The sequence below is a fragment of the Triplophysa dalaica genome, chromosome 21, assembly GCF_015846415.1.
Source record: "Triplophysa dalaica isolate WHDGS20190420 chromosome 21, ASM1584641v1, whole genome shotgun sequence".
Lineage (NCBI taxonomy): Eukaryota > Metazoa > Chordata > Actinopteri > Cypriniformes > Nemacheilidae > Triplophysa > Triplophysa dalaica.
The window spans coordinates 6,552,832-6,569,833 of NC_079562.1; the positions used below are offsets into that span (position 1 = coordinate 6,552,832).

General features: G+C 39.4%; 1 protein-coding gene across 2 annotated transcripts in view; it reads left to right on the forward strand.

Annotated features, from left to right (window-relative positions):
• The window catches only part of igsf21a (immunoglobin superfamily, member 21a), a 224,451-nt gene extending 208,035 nt beyond the window's left edge, over positions 1 to 16,416 (forward strand). The window contains exons 6-10 of one of the 2 annotated variants that reach the window (XM_056734385.1): positions 117 to 597; positions 6,412 to 6,512; positions 10,195 to 10,387; positions 12,168 to 12,206; positions 14,537 to 16,416. In XM_056734385.1, the coding sequence (XP_056590363.1) occupies positions 117 to 597; positions 6,412 to 6,512; positions 10,195 to 10,387; positions 12,168 to 12,206; positions 14,537 to 14,613 (891 nt within the window). In that variant the 3' untranslated portion in view covers positions 14,614 to 16,416. The remainder of the gene's footprint in view (positions 1 to 116; positions 598 to 6,411; positions 6,513 to 10,194; positions 10,388 to 12,167; positions 12,207 to 14,536) is intronic. The other variant, XM_056734386.1, reaches the window with a different exon arrangement.
• Positions 16,417 to 17,002: the final 586 nt, after the last annotated feature.

Below are 17,002 nucleotides of genomic sequence, written 5' to 3' on the forward strand. Positions count from 1 at the left end.
TAAGACATGACTTGGTCTCAAACCAGGAATCTTTAATGTCAATGCCCCCTGGGCTGTTGAAACATTTACACACCCTCTGTCATACCTCCAGTTAATTTTCTGTGTTTTTTCTCCAGATACAATTTAAGCGGGATGGAGAGTTAATAGAGGTGATCTCCTACCTTTCCCCCACTGTGGGTTACGAGGGCGGTGGCTCTGCAGGGGTGCGTGGAGCCAGACCTCTGATCAGTCGGGACCTGGATGACACTAAAATGCGGAAGTCACTTTCTCTGCTGGGTCCGGATGGCAGGCCTGGACGTCTCCATACTGAGAGCCCTGGTCGGAGCTACATGGCCAGGCAGCCTGGTAATGAGCCAAGCCCGGCTACAGAGACCATCCCGGAGACGGTGGTGAGCCGGGAGTTTCCCCGCTGGGTTCAGAGCACGGACCCCCTGTACTACTTCAGCAACACGCACATCCCCCAGAGCGACGGGTCTGTGATGGTTCAAGCAAAGCTTACATGGACCCTGAACCCGCAGCTGGACAACGACGCCCTGTTTAGTTGCGAGGTCACGCACCCAGCTCTATCCATGCCTATGCAGACTGAGGTTACACTGGGTAAGTGTTTCTTTTTGCTTTGATGGTTAATGATTGGGAAAGATACAGATTCTTGGAACAACCTGAAAGCTTCACATTTTTGACCTTGAAGCTAAACGTGCCTGACGCCATTATTTCCCTCCACTCGTCTTATCATGGGCGAATCGCTTTACATCCCCCTCTGACAGATGCAGTGAGACCGACACTGGTTCTATTTGTTGCTTAATTGCGTTACAGGCAAGCAGATTGCGGCCGCTAATGCAGAATGCAAAATCTTCCAATGACTGACAGGCCAATTCATTGAGCTGTCTGCGAGGTGGATTGAGTTAACTTAACCACGTCACTGAAAAAGTCAACCTGAATTAAAGAAATCAAGCATAAAAAGAATCTCACCATAGCCTTAAAGTCAGCTTTGTTATAGGACCCCACTGTCGCAACCTCTTTATAAATGTAAGAAAATCTACCGTATTCTGTTTGAGATACGAAAGCGAGGATATGACTTTTATTTGTGTTTCTTATTTCTATACGTAATATTGGCTTTTTGCATCGAAATTCCTCTCACCAATGAGACGCCAACATACCATTGTATTTTCATGCATAGCAGCCCTTTTTTGCCTTTTAAGCTACAACAAAGATGGCCCGAAGATTCCATTATCACTTCAAAGCTGGCGTTCACTTGTAGTCTCTGCTATCAGCCCTCAGAAAGAGGCAAGTGATGAGACACCAGACAAGATAAACAGAGACATTTCTCTCACTTAGTGGTGCAGGAGCACTGAAACTGAGATGAAGGGGAAGAAACTAGAGATAAAGCAGTGTAGAGGAGAAACAAGGATGCTTTAGAGGTTGATGCAGGTTCCATGCAGTATTTCTCCTCCTTTCAATATTCCAACAGATACGTTTTAGAACAATCTTTTTTTTTAAAACACAGATTTATGTTTAACATACCCGTGAGTAACTCCTAACGGATCACCATAATGCTTTTCTTTTAGTCTCAAACTTGGTTTCAATACAGTAAAATAACTAATAGAGACAGATTGACAGCAAAGTAAACAGCACATAGGCAACAATAAAGGATCGCCTTGCATCTTCACAACTGCATTACGGCTTATGATACATGATGAAATTTAAGTGATAGTTCACCCAGAAATTAAATTCACCCTCGTGTCGTTTTAAACCTGTATGACCTTCTTTCATCGGGAGAACCCAAAAGAAGATATTTTAAAGAATGTTGGTAACTTAACAACAGCGTTACCAATTCAATTGTATATAAACAAAACCAATGTAAGTCAATGAGTAGGCTACTGCAGTTGTTCAGTGACCAACTTTCTTCAAAACATCTTCTGTGTTCCGCAGAAGAAAGAAAGTCCTAACAGGATTGAAATGACAGAAGGGTAAGTAAAGTGAGTCGTTTTTAGGTTAACTTTTCCTGTAGGTGAATGATATTTAAGCTCTCGTTGTTTTTTGATTTACAGATAAGTAGGAACAAAGAAGAAAGCAAAGGAGAGAGATTAAAAAGCAATGGAACTTCATACATTGGATTTAAACTTCAATGGGCCTACAGTCATTCTTTGAGCAAGCGTGCCACCAAATATAAAAAGCTTTGACCTCAGTCACTTCTGTAAAGAATCGGGAACTTTTGCTGCGATTTCTTGCTGCATCAAAGCTAGAACGTATCGAAACTGTGTCTCGAGAGCAGCGTCTCAAGTTGCACAAGAAAGGGAGGAATACCAACACTTGCATGGTAGTGAGGGAGATAAGTGAATTCACTAGAGTGCAGGCCTTCAAAAAGGCTTGCTAACGTTCTGCTTTCATATTCTGACAAGACCTTTTCTATGCAACAATTTGAGGCGTACATTCAACAGTGGCTGTTCCCTAAAAAGATAAAGAGCTTCTCTTTGTTCTCGACAATACAGAAGCAAAAATGTGCATTTGTTGATTTTAATTGGATCTCATTCAGAATTCAAAGCATTACCAAACCTGGCTTGAGTTTGGCACAACCCCATGTGACTGTGAGCAGCGATTTCAGTGTGAAGTATTGCGAGTATGTGTGCGGGTTGATTTGCTTTGTTTGCTTATTAATAAAATAATTTATTCTTCATGTTAAGAAATGTATTATGCCTGCTACCGCAACTCTAGTAGTAAGTCGAGTCCTAGTTAGCAAAGACCATGCAAGGACCCACCTCTGAGATTCGGCGCAAAGTTTTATTAATTCATCTGAACCGTGATGACACTTCCAGTTCAGGTGATTCACTAACCTGCACTCAGTCAGGAAATGAAACGCAAAGTCATAGCAGCATTCACAAGTCATAAATCTTTCACAGGTTTTAATATTTTCCACATGAGACAGAAACATCTTGACAGGGATTAAAATTTGTATTACACCCACTGAATATTCATGAGCCTAGACTCGCTCTGCGCTCTAAATGGATGTGGTCGGTCCGTGGAGGCGGTTTTCTCGGAACGCTGTCCTCACCTCAGAGCTTCACGCCTGGGCTTATTGCCCTGACTTGGTCTGTCAGTCATATCCAAATATGCACTGATTCACTCGCTGCCTTAATAATTAAAGCCGGGCAAGACTCAGCGGTAGAGGATTTGCATGGGTGAAGGTGCCACTGATTCAGCAAAAATACAGAAGGGGAATGACTTATTTTCTCACATCCATAGGCAAGAGATGATCTATGCTTGCATGCCAGGTTCTTCCACGCAACAGACAGATAATAAGGACGCAGATGTATGTTGTGGGTTGTTTGGGGGTGTGCGAATGCCTTATTTTCATTAAGCATTCAAGAGTCAAGCTTTAGTTGCTTGGAAATTCAGTAGACCATAGAAGTACAAGCTAACATTGGTTTGCTCAGAAAACATAAAGTGAAATGAGTACTAATGGCCATTGACTAATTAGAAAGCTTAGTGCATATATTAATGTAAGACAAGTTTTTTCATCAGCATTCTTTATTAGTTCCTTCTGATTTTAATTTATACAGTAGAGTGTTCAGTCGTGGCCAAAAGCATTGACGGTGACATAAATGCTGTGTTTTGAAAAGTTTCTGCTTAAGCTGTTGTCTTGTTCATTCACATTGTTTAATGGTTGTTATGCAGTGATCGTATGCATTTTAAACAATTGCAAAAAAACAACTCCCCAGATGTCAATCCCATATTGAGAACCTATGGTCGATCCTCAAAAAGTGTGTGGACAAGCAGAAGCCCAATAATTGTGGTCTCATAGCACTAATAAGAAAAAAAAGGTTCACCATCAGTCAGGATTTGGCCCAGAAGCTAATATCCAGCATGCCAGAGCGAATTGCAGAGGTAATGAAAAACACAAAATTATGTCACTGGCAATACTTTTGGCAATGACTGTATTCCTGCCCACTAAAAAATCTCATTTGCACATTACAAATTTATTTTCATACATAGCGATAGGGCTTCATTCTTGCTTTTTATCTTTTCCCAAGATCAGGTTGGCTGTCATGCTGCAGATGTTTGATCAAGTGTGCTATTAGTATATTTCTTTTTAAGTAGAAAATAAGTTTACTTTCAGTCTACTTTTTCCAAGAAGTGTTCTTAAAGGGACAGTTACTGACAGAAAAGTCTGAGTATATCTATCAGTTATACTATTTAAGTATACGTAAATCAAAAGTATTCCAAGTACACTTGCCTTTTGATTTCTCTTTTGACTGAGTAGCCAATTTCCCCTATTTTCATAATGGATGCCTTACCACGTACAGTATGCTTTAAAAATGCGTGGTAAAATGAAGCATACTTACACTCACCTAAAGGATTATTAGGAACACCATACTAATACTGTGTTTGACCCCCTTTCGCCTTCAGAACTGCCTTAATTCTACGTGGTGTTGATTCAGCAAGGGGCTGAAAGCATTCTTTAGAAATGTTGGCCCATATTGATAGGATAGCATCTTGCAGTTGATGGAGATTTGTGGGATGCACAAAGCTCCCGTTCCACCACATCCCAAAGATGCTCTATTGGGTTGAGATCTGGTGACTGTGGGGGCCATTTTAGTACAGTGAACTCTTTGTCATGTTCAAGAAACCAATTTGAAATGATTCGAGCTTTGTGACATCCTGCTGGAAGTAGACATCAGAGGATGGGTACATGGTGGTCATAAAGGGATGGACATGGTCAGAAACAATGCTCAGGTAGGCCGTTGCATTTAAACGATGCCCAATTGGCACTAAGGGGCCTAAAGTGTGCCAAGAAAACATCCCCCACACCATTACACCACCACCATAATTGCATTAATGAGAAATTGAACAGGTGTTCCTAATAATCCTTTAGGTGAGTGTATTTCCGTAAAGTTCATTTTAAAACAATGCTTAGATCTAAAATTGGTGCCTGTGTCTCATCCTTTTATAAAAATGTTTTCAAAGGACCTCAAAGGTGAAATGAGGAGGAAATATCACAGCTCAGTTACTGGTTTTGTCAACTCCTTTGGTAAGGGCTTAGGTTGGGCTATCCAACATATTGATCCCTTAATTCATCCACTCGGTACGATAAAGGCAGGGTCAGGCCTTTGAATGTCCTCCGCTCTCTCAGAACTCAAGCCCTATCAATGGCATCCGTTGTTTTTCAACTGTTTTTCAGAAAAAATCGATAAAGTCAATGAGTCATGATCCATGTCTTGACAAGCTCTTAATCGCTAACTGCGTATAGCATTTCACATCTTTTTCTACCCTCTGCATTGACTGGCTGCTAATATCCCAATATCATTTTATAATAAGGAAGCTGAGGAAAGAGGATCTGTGTGTATTCAGTATAGCCTCCTGCCATAACTTGATTTATGTGCGAAATACACATTCACTGGACCCATTACAGACGTGAGAGCGGAAATGATAATCCATTAAGTAACAACTGGGGGGTAATCATTAAACTGACTGATACTGGCCCAATGCCTCATTAGCTTAAACTGGACACTCTGTGACTTGATTGATGGCTAAAATCATGATTAGCTATTGTTTCAAATAGTTCTCTGTTGTTGGATTATCTGTTTGTGTAGTAGGAGCCAAAGAGCAGCATTAGCCATAATGGGGGTTGAAAAAGGGCCACAGCGGGATATATTTCTGAACAATTTCAAGTCTGATCTACATTTACCAAGCCAGGCTCTAGAATTGTGTATCTGCGCAAACATATGGCTCACAAAACGTATTTTATGATTCTCAAGGCTACGCAGAGTGCATGCCGGTAATCAGAGGAAACGATGCAGAACCACTTAACACGGGGCCGGATGAAGGCCCACTTTTACTCCGCCGCTATAAAGTGCCACGCTCACCCCGCCAATAGCTGAAGTTTCACTCGTTGCCTCACTTTCCAGACGTGTTCAAAATCACTTTCTTATCTTTCCCTTGAGTACACAAGAGAAATCCTTAGTGTCTGTGAAGGTCAAAATATGATGTTTTAACCTTCCCTTTCTTCATCACATCTGAGTCATTCTCAGAGACCAAATTAAAGCCATCCGGGAGATTCAGTCCAAGCAAGACAAGGGAATTAGTTCACTAAGTGTCTCTTATCTTACTTTCTCCAACGCTTGCCTTGCACGCTCTGTTTCTTCTTCAGTAATGAGTGTCTACCCAATTTAGTTCTTGTCCCTCTTGGGGAATAAATACTCCTCAACCATTTCAATGAAGAAAACATAGATTCCCTAGAGCCTCAACCAATGACTTCTAAGTCAAATGCCTTGACCTATAGCGCAAGTATACTTTGGGATTTAAAGAATATGAATACTCCATTTCTTTATATTGAAAATATCGAAACATTGTGATGTGGTTTGGTTTAATATTTTGTAACAGAGAGTGACTTTTTTCTTTTGTTTCTCTCTACAGCGGCCCCTAAAGGCCCCAAGCTTGTGATAACCCCTGAAAGGGCAAAGGTAGGGGATACGGTGCGCATCACCGTCCAAGGTTTCCAGGTAGGATCTCCAGGGGTAAGTGCATGGGGGTTATGAAACCAGGGCCAGGTTCAGTTTTGGATACGAGGAGGTGGTCCCACATGTGCAGTTAAGCCTGTGTAATGAATGGCTATAGTGACCATTCTTACAAAGTGTGAAATACAGCACGTGTATCTGTCAGCTGCTGACCTGCTGTTATAATCGATGAGCCATCAATCTAAATGATTTAGCCTGTCCTAGGAGGGGTTATGTTGCATCTAGATAAATCACAGCATTCCATCATGTATGAGGCGATGAAGTCAAAATAGAGGCTTTCAAAGTCTTTAAAAGGTCACAAGAACAGAAAGTCTGAAAATGATATATTGACACAGGCCCTCAGGGCATCAACTGAAATAAAAGGGCACTGGAAAAAAAAAGTTCTGGATACATATTAGCTGTGAGATGAAATCTAAGAATGTAAGCATCTGTTGAAACAGCAGAGACTTTAGACAGACGGAAGTGACAAAAATGCTCTTTTGATGAAATGTCTACTGATATAATTCTAGATTATGTTTGATGCTTGTGTAGAACTTTTTATGTTGGTGTGTCTATAAGGGCAAAACAATAGCAAGAAAACTGGTGTAGTGTTGCATTTAAAGATCTTAGAGTAATGTGAACACTGAATAGTTTAATTGTCAACTGGTCGAGCATGGCTTTTGCAACCCCAAAGGGTGTGGGTTCAATCCTAGAAAACACATACTGTATATTGATAAAAATGTATAAATATAAAAATAAATTCGCCAAATAAATGTACAGTTTAAATTTGTTCCATTTAGAAGTTTATCTAGCCATTTTTGCTGTAAGATGTTAAAGGAATAAACAGTCTGCCCAAATCAACTTTGAATGAGATGAGACTTTGATAAGAACTGGAATCCAAAATAAGGTTATTTATTTAATGCTGTAGTTGATTAAATTGGCTTCTTTTTGCTAAATCTAACTCCTCTAACTTGTGTTTATTCGCTATTTGGATCTTTTACCAGAAGGCAAACGGGGGGCTGATTAAAAAAACCTAATCTGTGGTTTGTTGATCTACATCACAATAGCTTTCAGGGATTTTTCTTATTTCTTTTTGTTCCTGTCAGTCTTGCTAGAAAAACAGGTGCAAGCACAGAGCTAGCCAGGAGCACTTTACTGTCAACAGCGCCAAATTTATACTTGCTTCAATACTCCGTCAGTTCCAAAGGCCTAGTCAGGCAGGAAGATTTTCTCGGTGTAACTATCATCGTCTGCCAAGAGCTAAAAACATTTCGGATAGCAGATAATAACAGCATCTTGGTGATGATCCTCCCAATCTTTGTGAAAGCTCTACCTACCTGCATTCTGATGGAAAGAAATTAGATGTGATATGCTATCATTGGTGAATCTGTTTTGTTTGCATTTCTTTTCGCCATGAGTTTCAGAGAATGTTGCAGTAGATTTGTGTGATGTTTTATTTCATACTGTTTTTAGTTTTTGGAAGGAATGGCACTTTAAACATTGGTGGAAATTGCCGAGAGTGGATGAGGGGGGCTCTAGTTGGGGACAAATTGCATATTTTTATACCCTGTATGCAAAAGATTCCACTATATTTCTTTAGGAAATGAGTGATTGGAGGCCAAAGATGAAAGTCCTCTACATTTCATAGAAAAGACAGAAATCTGAAAAGATGGAAATCCCTGCCACCCCAATGGTTGAAATCACTCATAATATTTATATGACTATTATTATTATTGTTCACAAAAAAGTTCATAAGTTTATCAATAACAAAAAAATACATTTGGACCTAAACTGGCATGGCACTACTTAGAACTTTCAGGCCTTATTATGTGCCATAATAATGAAAAGTAAAGACATACTTTTTCTGAGAGGTAGAAGCAGTTTTGCGTCAGCGTGGGCAGTTTGCTTGTCAGATCTATGTGTATATTTCACCCACAATTTATGTACTTGAAGTACACCTTTAAATAATAAAAAGAATGGTCACCATAAACAGGCTTGACTGGGACATAACTCTGTTTGGATCTTTATATTTGCACATGAGATTTCAGACGATTTTGAAGCCAATGGAGATTTTTTCTGAAAAGACATCTCACCTATCCTCAGCTGCTCAAAGGCCCCGGGTTTCACATGTAGATAAGATAAATGTTTACATAGATGACTAAGGCCGAATCCCATTTCTACTCCTAATCCCTAACCCTCTGTTTAGCGCCTTCATGTAAGGGTTAAAGGTGTCTCGATTCTCTTTTAATTGGAGGGGTAAGGGTGAGTAAATTTAATGTTGTGTTCCGTTTCTTGTCTTGAATACTTGAAACTTTTATAAAAAGTCACAAAATTTTGCTAACCTAACGCATTACTGATTGCACGATAGAACCGCAACATATACAACTGCAAAAAAGTAATTGTAACCAGGATCGTCTCCCGAATGCAATCACGAACGGGAGAGCCTCCAACAAATGCGGCTCTGTAGGATCAGTGACGCATTATAATGACGTACAGTGTAGTAGTGGTGTCCCGTTTCTTAGGAGAATGTTTTTAGCCCTTGAAACAGAGTGGCAAGGGGAAGGGGTATAAAATATAATTGGGATTGGGCCTTAATTCTCCCCTGAAACTTAAATGCTGACAAAAACTACTTAGTTTAGCCTTACACAGATGAGGTCACATTGGTGTCTCCTTTCTAATTTGCTAACGAATTCGTTAAATGAATTAAGCAAAGAAAAGTAATGCTTCACCGTTACATCCTGGTCCTGTGCAAGTGCCATAAGGGGATATTTTTATATCTTGATCTGACCTGATCTCCCCAGCAAGTGCAAACTCATTTCATCGCTGTCATGGTGTGGATGTGGAAGTCCAGTGACACAGGCAAGCCACACTCTCCAATGAGCCATTATCAAAGGTCGCCAAGACCAGCCACAAGATATTGTGAAGTTAGATGGATTGTGCTAGCTTGTCACTTATCACACCTAGAATCTGGGCAGATTGGTTTGATCAGCAGGGGGAAGCAGGAAACAGGATCTACAAAGATGTTGAGACCTGGCTTCTGGGTTTCTAAACACTTGACTTGATCTTGTGAGGTTTTAAAAAAGATTAGATTCAGTTGATGTACCTGTTACTTAGGAAACTTTACAGTATGCTTCATTTTTTGTGTTAGTGGACTTCCAGGCATAGTTCTAGACAATGCTACACCATGGACGTGTTTGAAGGGGCGTATAAGAATATTTGATATTATTTTGCCTCTTGTGCACTAAATGTTAGACATGATTCATTGCCCCTTAACAGTATCAAACCCTTCACATACCTTCTCCTGACAACTCTTGAACAAGATGTGGTTAAAGTTTATTGGTAAAGTATTTCTTTCTTTCTTACTTCATATCATTCTATTCTAGGGGAAAGGTATCAATTATGGAATGGGTATTTAAGTGCAAAACAGCTACAGCTTGAACTGTTAATGTAGGCTACTTCTACATTTAGAAATATCTCCCAATACAGTTGTTCATGTTTGTTCGCTTTGCTTTAACTCATTTTAACATCCTAACATCCTTATAAATCCTGAAGAAGGTTATTTTGTGTTAGCGCATGTTAACTAATGGAATCACTGTTAGCAAATGTTTTTTGAATGTTTTTTGAATGTTTTTATATGTTAGTCATTGTTAACAAATGCAACTTTGTTATCCTTAATGTTCTTGTACACACATACTACTTCCAGAATGAGGTGTTTCCCGAGCCTCTGTACACCTGGACGCGGATAGGTGGGAGACTGCTGGATGGCAGTGAGGACAAAGATGGGAAGGAACTGGTGTTGGAGCGCGTGCCTGCAGAACTCAATGGCTCCATGTACCGTTGCACGGCCCAGAATCCGCTGGGCTCTACTGATACACATACACGCCTCATTGTGTTTGGTGAGTGACTATAAAATATGCTGTAGTTAGCATTTTTTTACATCGTCCACGTAAAAGCTAATGAATCTACTAAAACTTTTAAATTCCCCTGATCTCTCATTTACTATGTATTGTTTTATATCTGTGTTTTTATTAATATTCATGTATTAATGCATTTATTAATACTGTATGTATGCATTCATATATAATGTATTCTAGTTAGATATACAATATTTATTTTTAGCATCTTACCTGATCATTTCACTTTGACCTTGAAAAGTTAAAGGAGCAAATCTAGAATGTTTGGCGACAGATGTCTCGTTCTTAACTCGTATTGTCATTCATTAGCCCAAATATTAATCATCAACGTCGTCTTAAAACCTAAATAGCCTCTTTTGTGTGATTATGTGGAAGTTCCATTCCCCTGTGAATTTGTCTAGCCATTCTTTGCTGCGAAAGCAGATGCTGTGCCCACTAAGTCTCGGCTTTGTTTTCGTTGATGTTAGAAAATGATTGCTAGCCGGTGTTGTTGCCCGCGCGTGTGTGTGTTTTACCGCCTCTGGACTAATTTCCCCCCGAGCATTCGAGGCTGTCAGGGTTTATGAGAGATCTGCCTATAGCAGAAACACAAATCTAATCAAAGATGTGTTTTGGAAGATGAGGAACAGTCTGTGCTCCTCTGGATAATCTGAGTGACAGCTGTATAGTTGTGGACAGGAGCTACAAACTAAGCTCATTACACAGAGCCTTGAATATACAGAACAATTCCATCCATGATCAATTTCTTGGAGATACAACCGCATTGTAATCCTGTAGCTCATGTTGAAAAGGGACAGGTTGTGGGTTTGATTTCTAGGGAACGCATATGCAAAAAAAGTTAATAATGTGTATGTACATTTAAATATTTTAAGATATATAATATTATAAACCATTGCATATTATACAATATAAATTTAGATGAATTTAGTCAATAACAATAAAAGAAAAAGGATTCAACATATTGTAACAGTACAGCAGTCGGTGCAAGGCTCAGGACAAAAACAGATCTCTTTTTAGAATATTTTCATATTGAAACTATGAGTCGTCCATCATACCCTCCCTGTAGTTCTGCTCATTTATATCCAACAAGCTTACAAATGTTTGGGCGGAGCTCACAAGGCCGTTTGGTGAAAAGCGGCTCTTTGGAAAAGGCCTCGCCTGGGGAATGGCTCACGTGGAGGAACATTAATGTCTATTTAACAGCCCAGTTCACCCGAATCATCATCTTGCTCATTCAGATGGAGCTTGTGCTTTTGAGTCTGAACACGGGTGGCAAGGAGAGGAGAATGGTGATTAAGAGCCTTTGAACTGGGCTACTATTGACCCGTCTCAATAGCCATTCATTAGAGCCCATCAGCTGTATTAAAGAACAAAGATGAGCATTTACGAAAAAAGGAAGCGTGCAGTGTCAGGTCCTGTTAATAGATTTTTCGGCTGTGCTATCTGTTCAGGGCGCAGTGTAGTATTTAAGTGGATTCTTGGAAAAGATTTTGGTGGTGGTGGTGGAAGGGAGGGTTCACCGAGAGCTCAGAGTTCAAAAGGTTCCGGTCTTTGGTGCATTTTTCATTGAAGGCCTTCTTAGAATAGAAGTGTACTTGTGAACTCTCGCTGCTGAGTTCTTTGGAGAGATTCAAGTCTTTTTCTCCTTCCAGAGGCTTTGCTATCTTCATCCGTCATTAGACTGCAAACCTGAATCGCATTTGTTTTATCCACTAATACACACTCTCTCCCTGTCTCCCCTTCCTCTTTCTCTGTTCCACAGAAAACCCAAGTATGATGAAAAACACACAGAATCCCAACAGTAAGTATTTGAACGTCTGACTGATTTGATTTATTGCCGATGCCTTTTTGTCTCTTTACGAAGTCACCTTGATGAATAAAAAATGAGAGCAGCTCCACAGCATTTGCTTCCAACACATGGTTTCATATCAAAAGCACACATCTAAATCGTACAAAAAATTAGGATGAGGTAGAGACACGATTAAAGAACCAGACCGTATTGAAGGTTTGAGAATACTAGCAATCCAATAACCTCACTTATTCTACAGATTGAAACTATTGTGCCGTACAAGCCATGCACTGTTTTTCTGTTGTTGGTCTTTTTGTACTCCCTGTCTGAGACATTTTAAAGATACATGCCCTTTTTCTTTTGTATCGTCTCTGGCCTCCCTCCATCCCCTCCTCTTGAAGATACCATGTGTCTTCCGAAGCCCTGCTGTCTTCATCATTTAGACTGTAGAAGTGAGCCATCAGTTACCAATGCACCAGCGGGTCCACAGCAAATATTATTCAGTGATGGATTACAGTTGTTTTACACATTCAACGCTGGCTCATTTACGTTTTTTTAGAGTCTCATATGTAAAGATGAAGAACTGTCAGACATTGGGGTGAAGACCTCTGTCTCTTTTTTTACTGCTATCCTGTTAGTTTTTGTCTGTGTCTCTTCCGCTCTCGTCTTGTTCGTCCTAAACCCCTTGCCGCACCTTCGGCCACGTCTACGGATGCGAATTTGAATATGGAAATGCAGCAGGGCAGGTGTTTGAGAGCAAGGACAGAATCAGGTCGGGCTGAGCACTGATCTTGAAGCGAGTCACAAATGCCCTCGTATGCAAGTCAAATGGCTTGTAGAAACAGGCCTCTGGAGGTTACCATGTCTGACATATGTCTGAATCTCAAACACCCTTTCGATTCACAAAATAACACCCTGAAGTCTCCGGTGCTCACAAATGGAGTGTCTGGAATCATACTCTATATCTGTAGCCTTTGTTTTGAAAAGAGTACTGGGTTTGTTCAGAATGGTTTTTTACCATACTATTTTTACAGTATGGCGTTTGTATACCATGTATAATTAGTCAGTAGGCTAGTTATTATTCATGAAATATGCAGATGACCTTAAGAATCTGGCAAAATTTGTATAGTATACAACCAGAGCAAGCTATGTCCCATAATGCAAAAACTGCATCTTGTTTTACATGCGTTACACAGTGTGACAATGCTTATATTTCATCCCAAGCATCCATTTAGTTTTGACCATAAAAGGACAATTGTCTTGTCATTGTAAATTGTACTTTATGCTTTTTTAATTAAACAATACCAATTCCAAGTCATAAACGTAAGTGTTATTATATATTGTCACTGGTTTGTCATTGAATGTGAGAGAGATGGTAGTAAAATGAGTATAGGATTTAAGATGTATTGCTCATAATGCTTGTGACAGCTATCATCATTTAGTGCTTATTGAACATTGTGTAGTATGCATGAAAGTTCTGGCCCTTATGTTCCACTACTGCCGAACAGCTCATTGAAACCTTTTACACAGCATTAGTCAATTGCAGAGAAGTACCTGAGAAAATAGCAACTCTCATGTTGCTTATTTGCGTACTGTCCTAGTCACTTGTGCACAGTCATTAATGCAAAAAAGTGAGGAAGGTATTTGCCAGGTCTTTAAAGGTCCAGTACTGTATATGAATTTTAGCCCCACCACTCATCCCGTTCGAAGCAGTGGCTAACACAGGATTTATGGCTGGAATACACTACAAGACGTCAGATTTTTGCCCAGATTTTAAATCTGGAGTTGTTGTAGAAAGTCTGCGCCAGTCTGCAGATTTTGTCATGTATTGTTTTCTATGCAAACGTTCAAAAGGTCTCCAAGTACAACTGTTCCGATTTTAAAAGTCTTGTAGTGTATTCCAGCCTTTTCCCGCACATTATTCCAAGTCTTTTGAAGGAAAACAATATCATTGCGTAATGAAAAGACCTAAATTTCAAATTATGGATATCAAACTTCACCTAAGGCACGGGTTGGACATCAAAAACTTAAAATGCATTGGTTCTCATGTGGCTTGTTACCCAACATCATGATCCCTACTATATTTGCATCATATTTGGTTCAAGACTAGCATTATGATTTGCATAAATTATTTGATTTGAATGAGGTTTCATTTTGGTCCGTCTATATGTTCTGCAAAAAAATGACAGCTTCCATCGTGGGAAATAAATGAGAGTGAATTAAAAAAACGCTGTTTTTATTTTTGTTCAAGCTATTCCTTTATGGCAACGTTTCGATCCAAATCTGGATTAAGATGAGAATATTCTTGCCAAATATTAATTACTTTACTTTCTCTCTTTCAGACGGAGCTGCCGGTTTGCATACCTATGGACTGATATGCCTGCCACTTATTCTAACAGTGACTTTTAAGCTGACGTGAATATCTTCAGTTCAGCCAAACATAACACACCTCCTCTCCAGGCAGGCGCACACACTCCAAACACACACAAACACAAGCCTTCTCCAGCCCGTGAATTAACCTACCTTGCTTTCATCTGTGGGAGAACCTGAGCCTTCAACAGGGGGTGCGCCACCCTTTTCTTTTGTGAACATGACCCAAAAAAATCTAAATGGAAATTATAATAATATTGATTAAATAATGATTACACGTGAAATTATGTGAACATGAGAACAAGAATCTGCCCTTTCACACAGACGCGCTTTTGTTTGGTTTTTGCCTGTCAATCATGTCATTCAGAAAGAGGGAAAGGAGAAGAGCTTGGTGTTTGAGATAAACAAATTTGTCATGCACTGGGCTGTGGAAAAAAGACACTGAGAAATTGTTGGTTTCTGACAACGCTGACTGTCACTTCAACTCCGACCAGTGTTATTCAAGCTGCCTCCGTTGAATCCTGCACACTGGCACAAACAGGACACAAAACCTCCTTTTTAAGGACCATGTTTTTCGCCATTTGTGTTGTCGGATCACAGTTTTTTTCCCCTTTTATTTTCTTGAATGGCTCTTGACTGGAATGTAAAAAAAAAGACAATGCGAAACGTCCTGTGACATTTTATTGCAAAGAAATGGAAGATCCTCTTTTTAAGTGTATTTTGTGTACATCCCTGTAAATAATGAAAAGTATATTACAGAAAAGATAAAATTAATAGAGGTTTGGGGGTCAGGATTTGGGGGAAAGATGCAAGGGGGGTAAGCACCTAATGGCTTTATTGCGCGTGTCTGGTCATCCCCGGTGGCCATCACCCGAAAATCCAACCCAGGCTTTTAGAAAACAGTGAAATCAGTGGCCTTTTTCAGTTCTGATTTCATGTGTTCAGTATCTATGACATATGTGTGACTGTTTTCAATCACAGAGGAAAGAGGGCGACCTTTCTCCAGTGTTGGTGCATGTGTTTGAAGATGATTTCCCCTCTCATCTGTTTGTTGCCTACCTGTACTTAAGTTCTTGTCCAATATTCAGTGACCTGCATCGTGTACAGTCCTTATCTCTAATCTAACAGTTACTGCTAGGATCATGTTAGATGCCATTAACCCCCCCCCCCCCCATCCCCCCAAAGGAAGCTCAAGTGAGTACAAGTGTAAACAGGGTTGTTGCATTTGTTTCATATCACCTGTATTAAAAATGGAGATGATCTACATAATGTCTGTGTGTGATTGGACTTTGGGTGCTTTGTTTTACCTTGAAGTTACAGTTCACCCAAAAATAATAATTCGGTCATCATTTCATCACTTGTATGACTTACTTTTTTCTGAAGAACACAGAAGATGTTGTGAAACAAATGATGGTAACGAACAACGGCAGCACCCATTTACTTGCATTGGTTTTTTGTCCATACAATAGAAGTCAATGGGTTTAAAATAGCAAAAGGTGAGTAAATGTTGACGGAATTTCATTTTTGGGTGAACAATTGCTTTGATATTTCTGTACGCTCAGCAGCAACTAAAATATGTCATCTGGTTCTTACATTTTGTGATTTCTGATACGGCCATTCCATGACATTTTTTCTTTTGGTCTCATACTTTGTCACATGAATTTGCAAATCAATTTACCAAACAGTGTTTTTTCTACACTTCTAACAGGTTAATATGATATGATAAAATAATAATCTTTATCAGAAAATATGTTTAAGATTAATTTGTCTGAATTAAGAGAGATTACTTTTTTTAAAATTGCCAAATAACTACTAGGCTCTGCATTTTTCTGAAGCATGTTTTTCGCTGTCTTAAAATACAATATGACTGACCTATGATTCATATTTGACTTTCATGAGCATGTCCTTTCAGTACGGCTGTAACTAACTCGTGACTTATTTTCAATCAGTTTGCTATTTTTGCTACAGGTATGAAATAATTACCAATATAAAAGTACATTGACTTTAAGCAACCACGCTTCTTTACCCAAATTGCACACTGACATCTTCATTTCCTGTTCCTGTTACTTTTGACTTGTATCTTGTTTTCCATTCACTCTCTTTAGCAACACTAAAACGTAATTTTTCTGCCTTTTTAAGTACGGTCAATTACTGTTTTAAACTTGTAATTGTATTTATTTCATTAGATTTACATCCAGATAAGTTAATAGACTAGCTAACTAAATAAGTTTCATCAACTCATTCACTTGGCCAAATTTAAAATTGTCAATACAAATGACAACATGTTTTACAGTGTATCTCATTGAAGTGTTTAATGTTAGCAAGCCACCATACAGGAGCCAATGCCTCATGAGATCAAAGTCATTACAGGAAAACATTGCAGCAATGAATATGTGGATTAACATTGATGGTGCTGTTAAGGTTTGTCCTCTGCCACT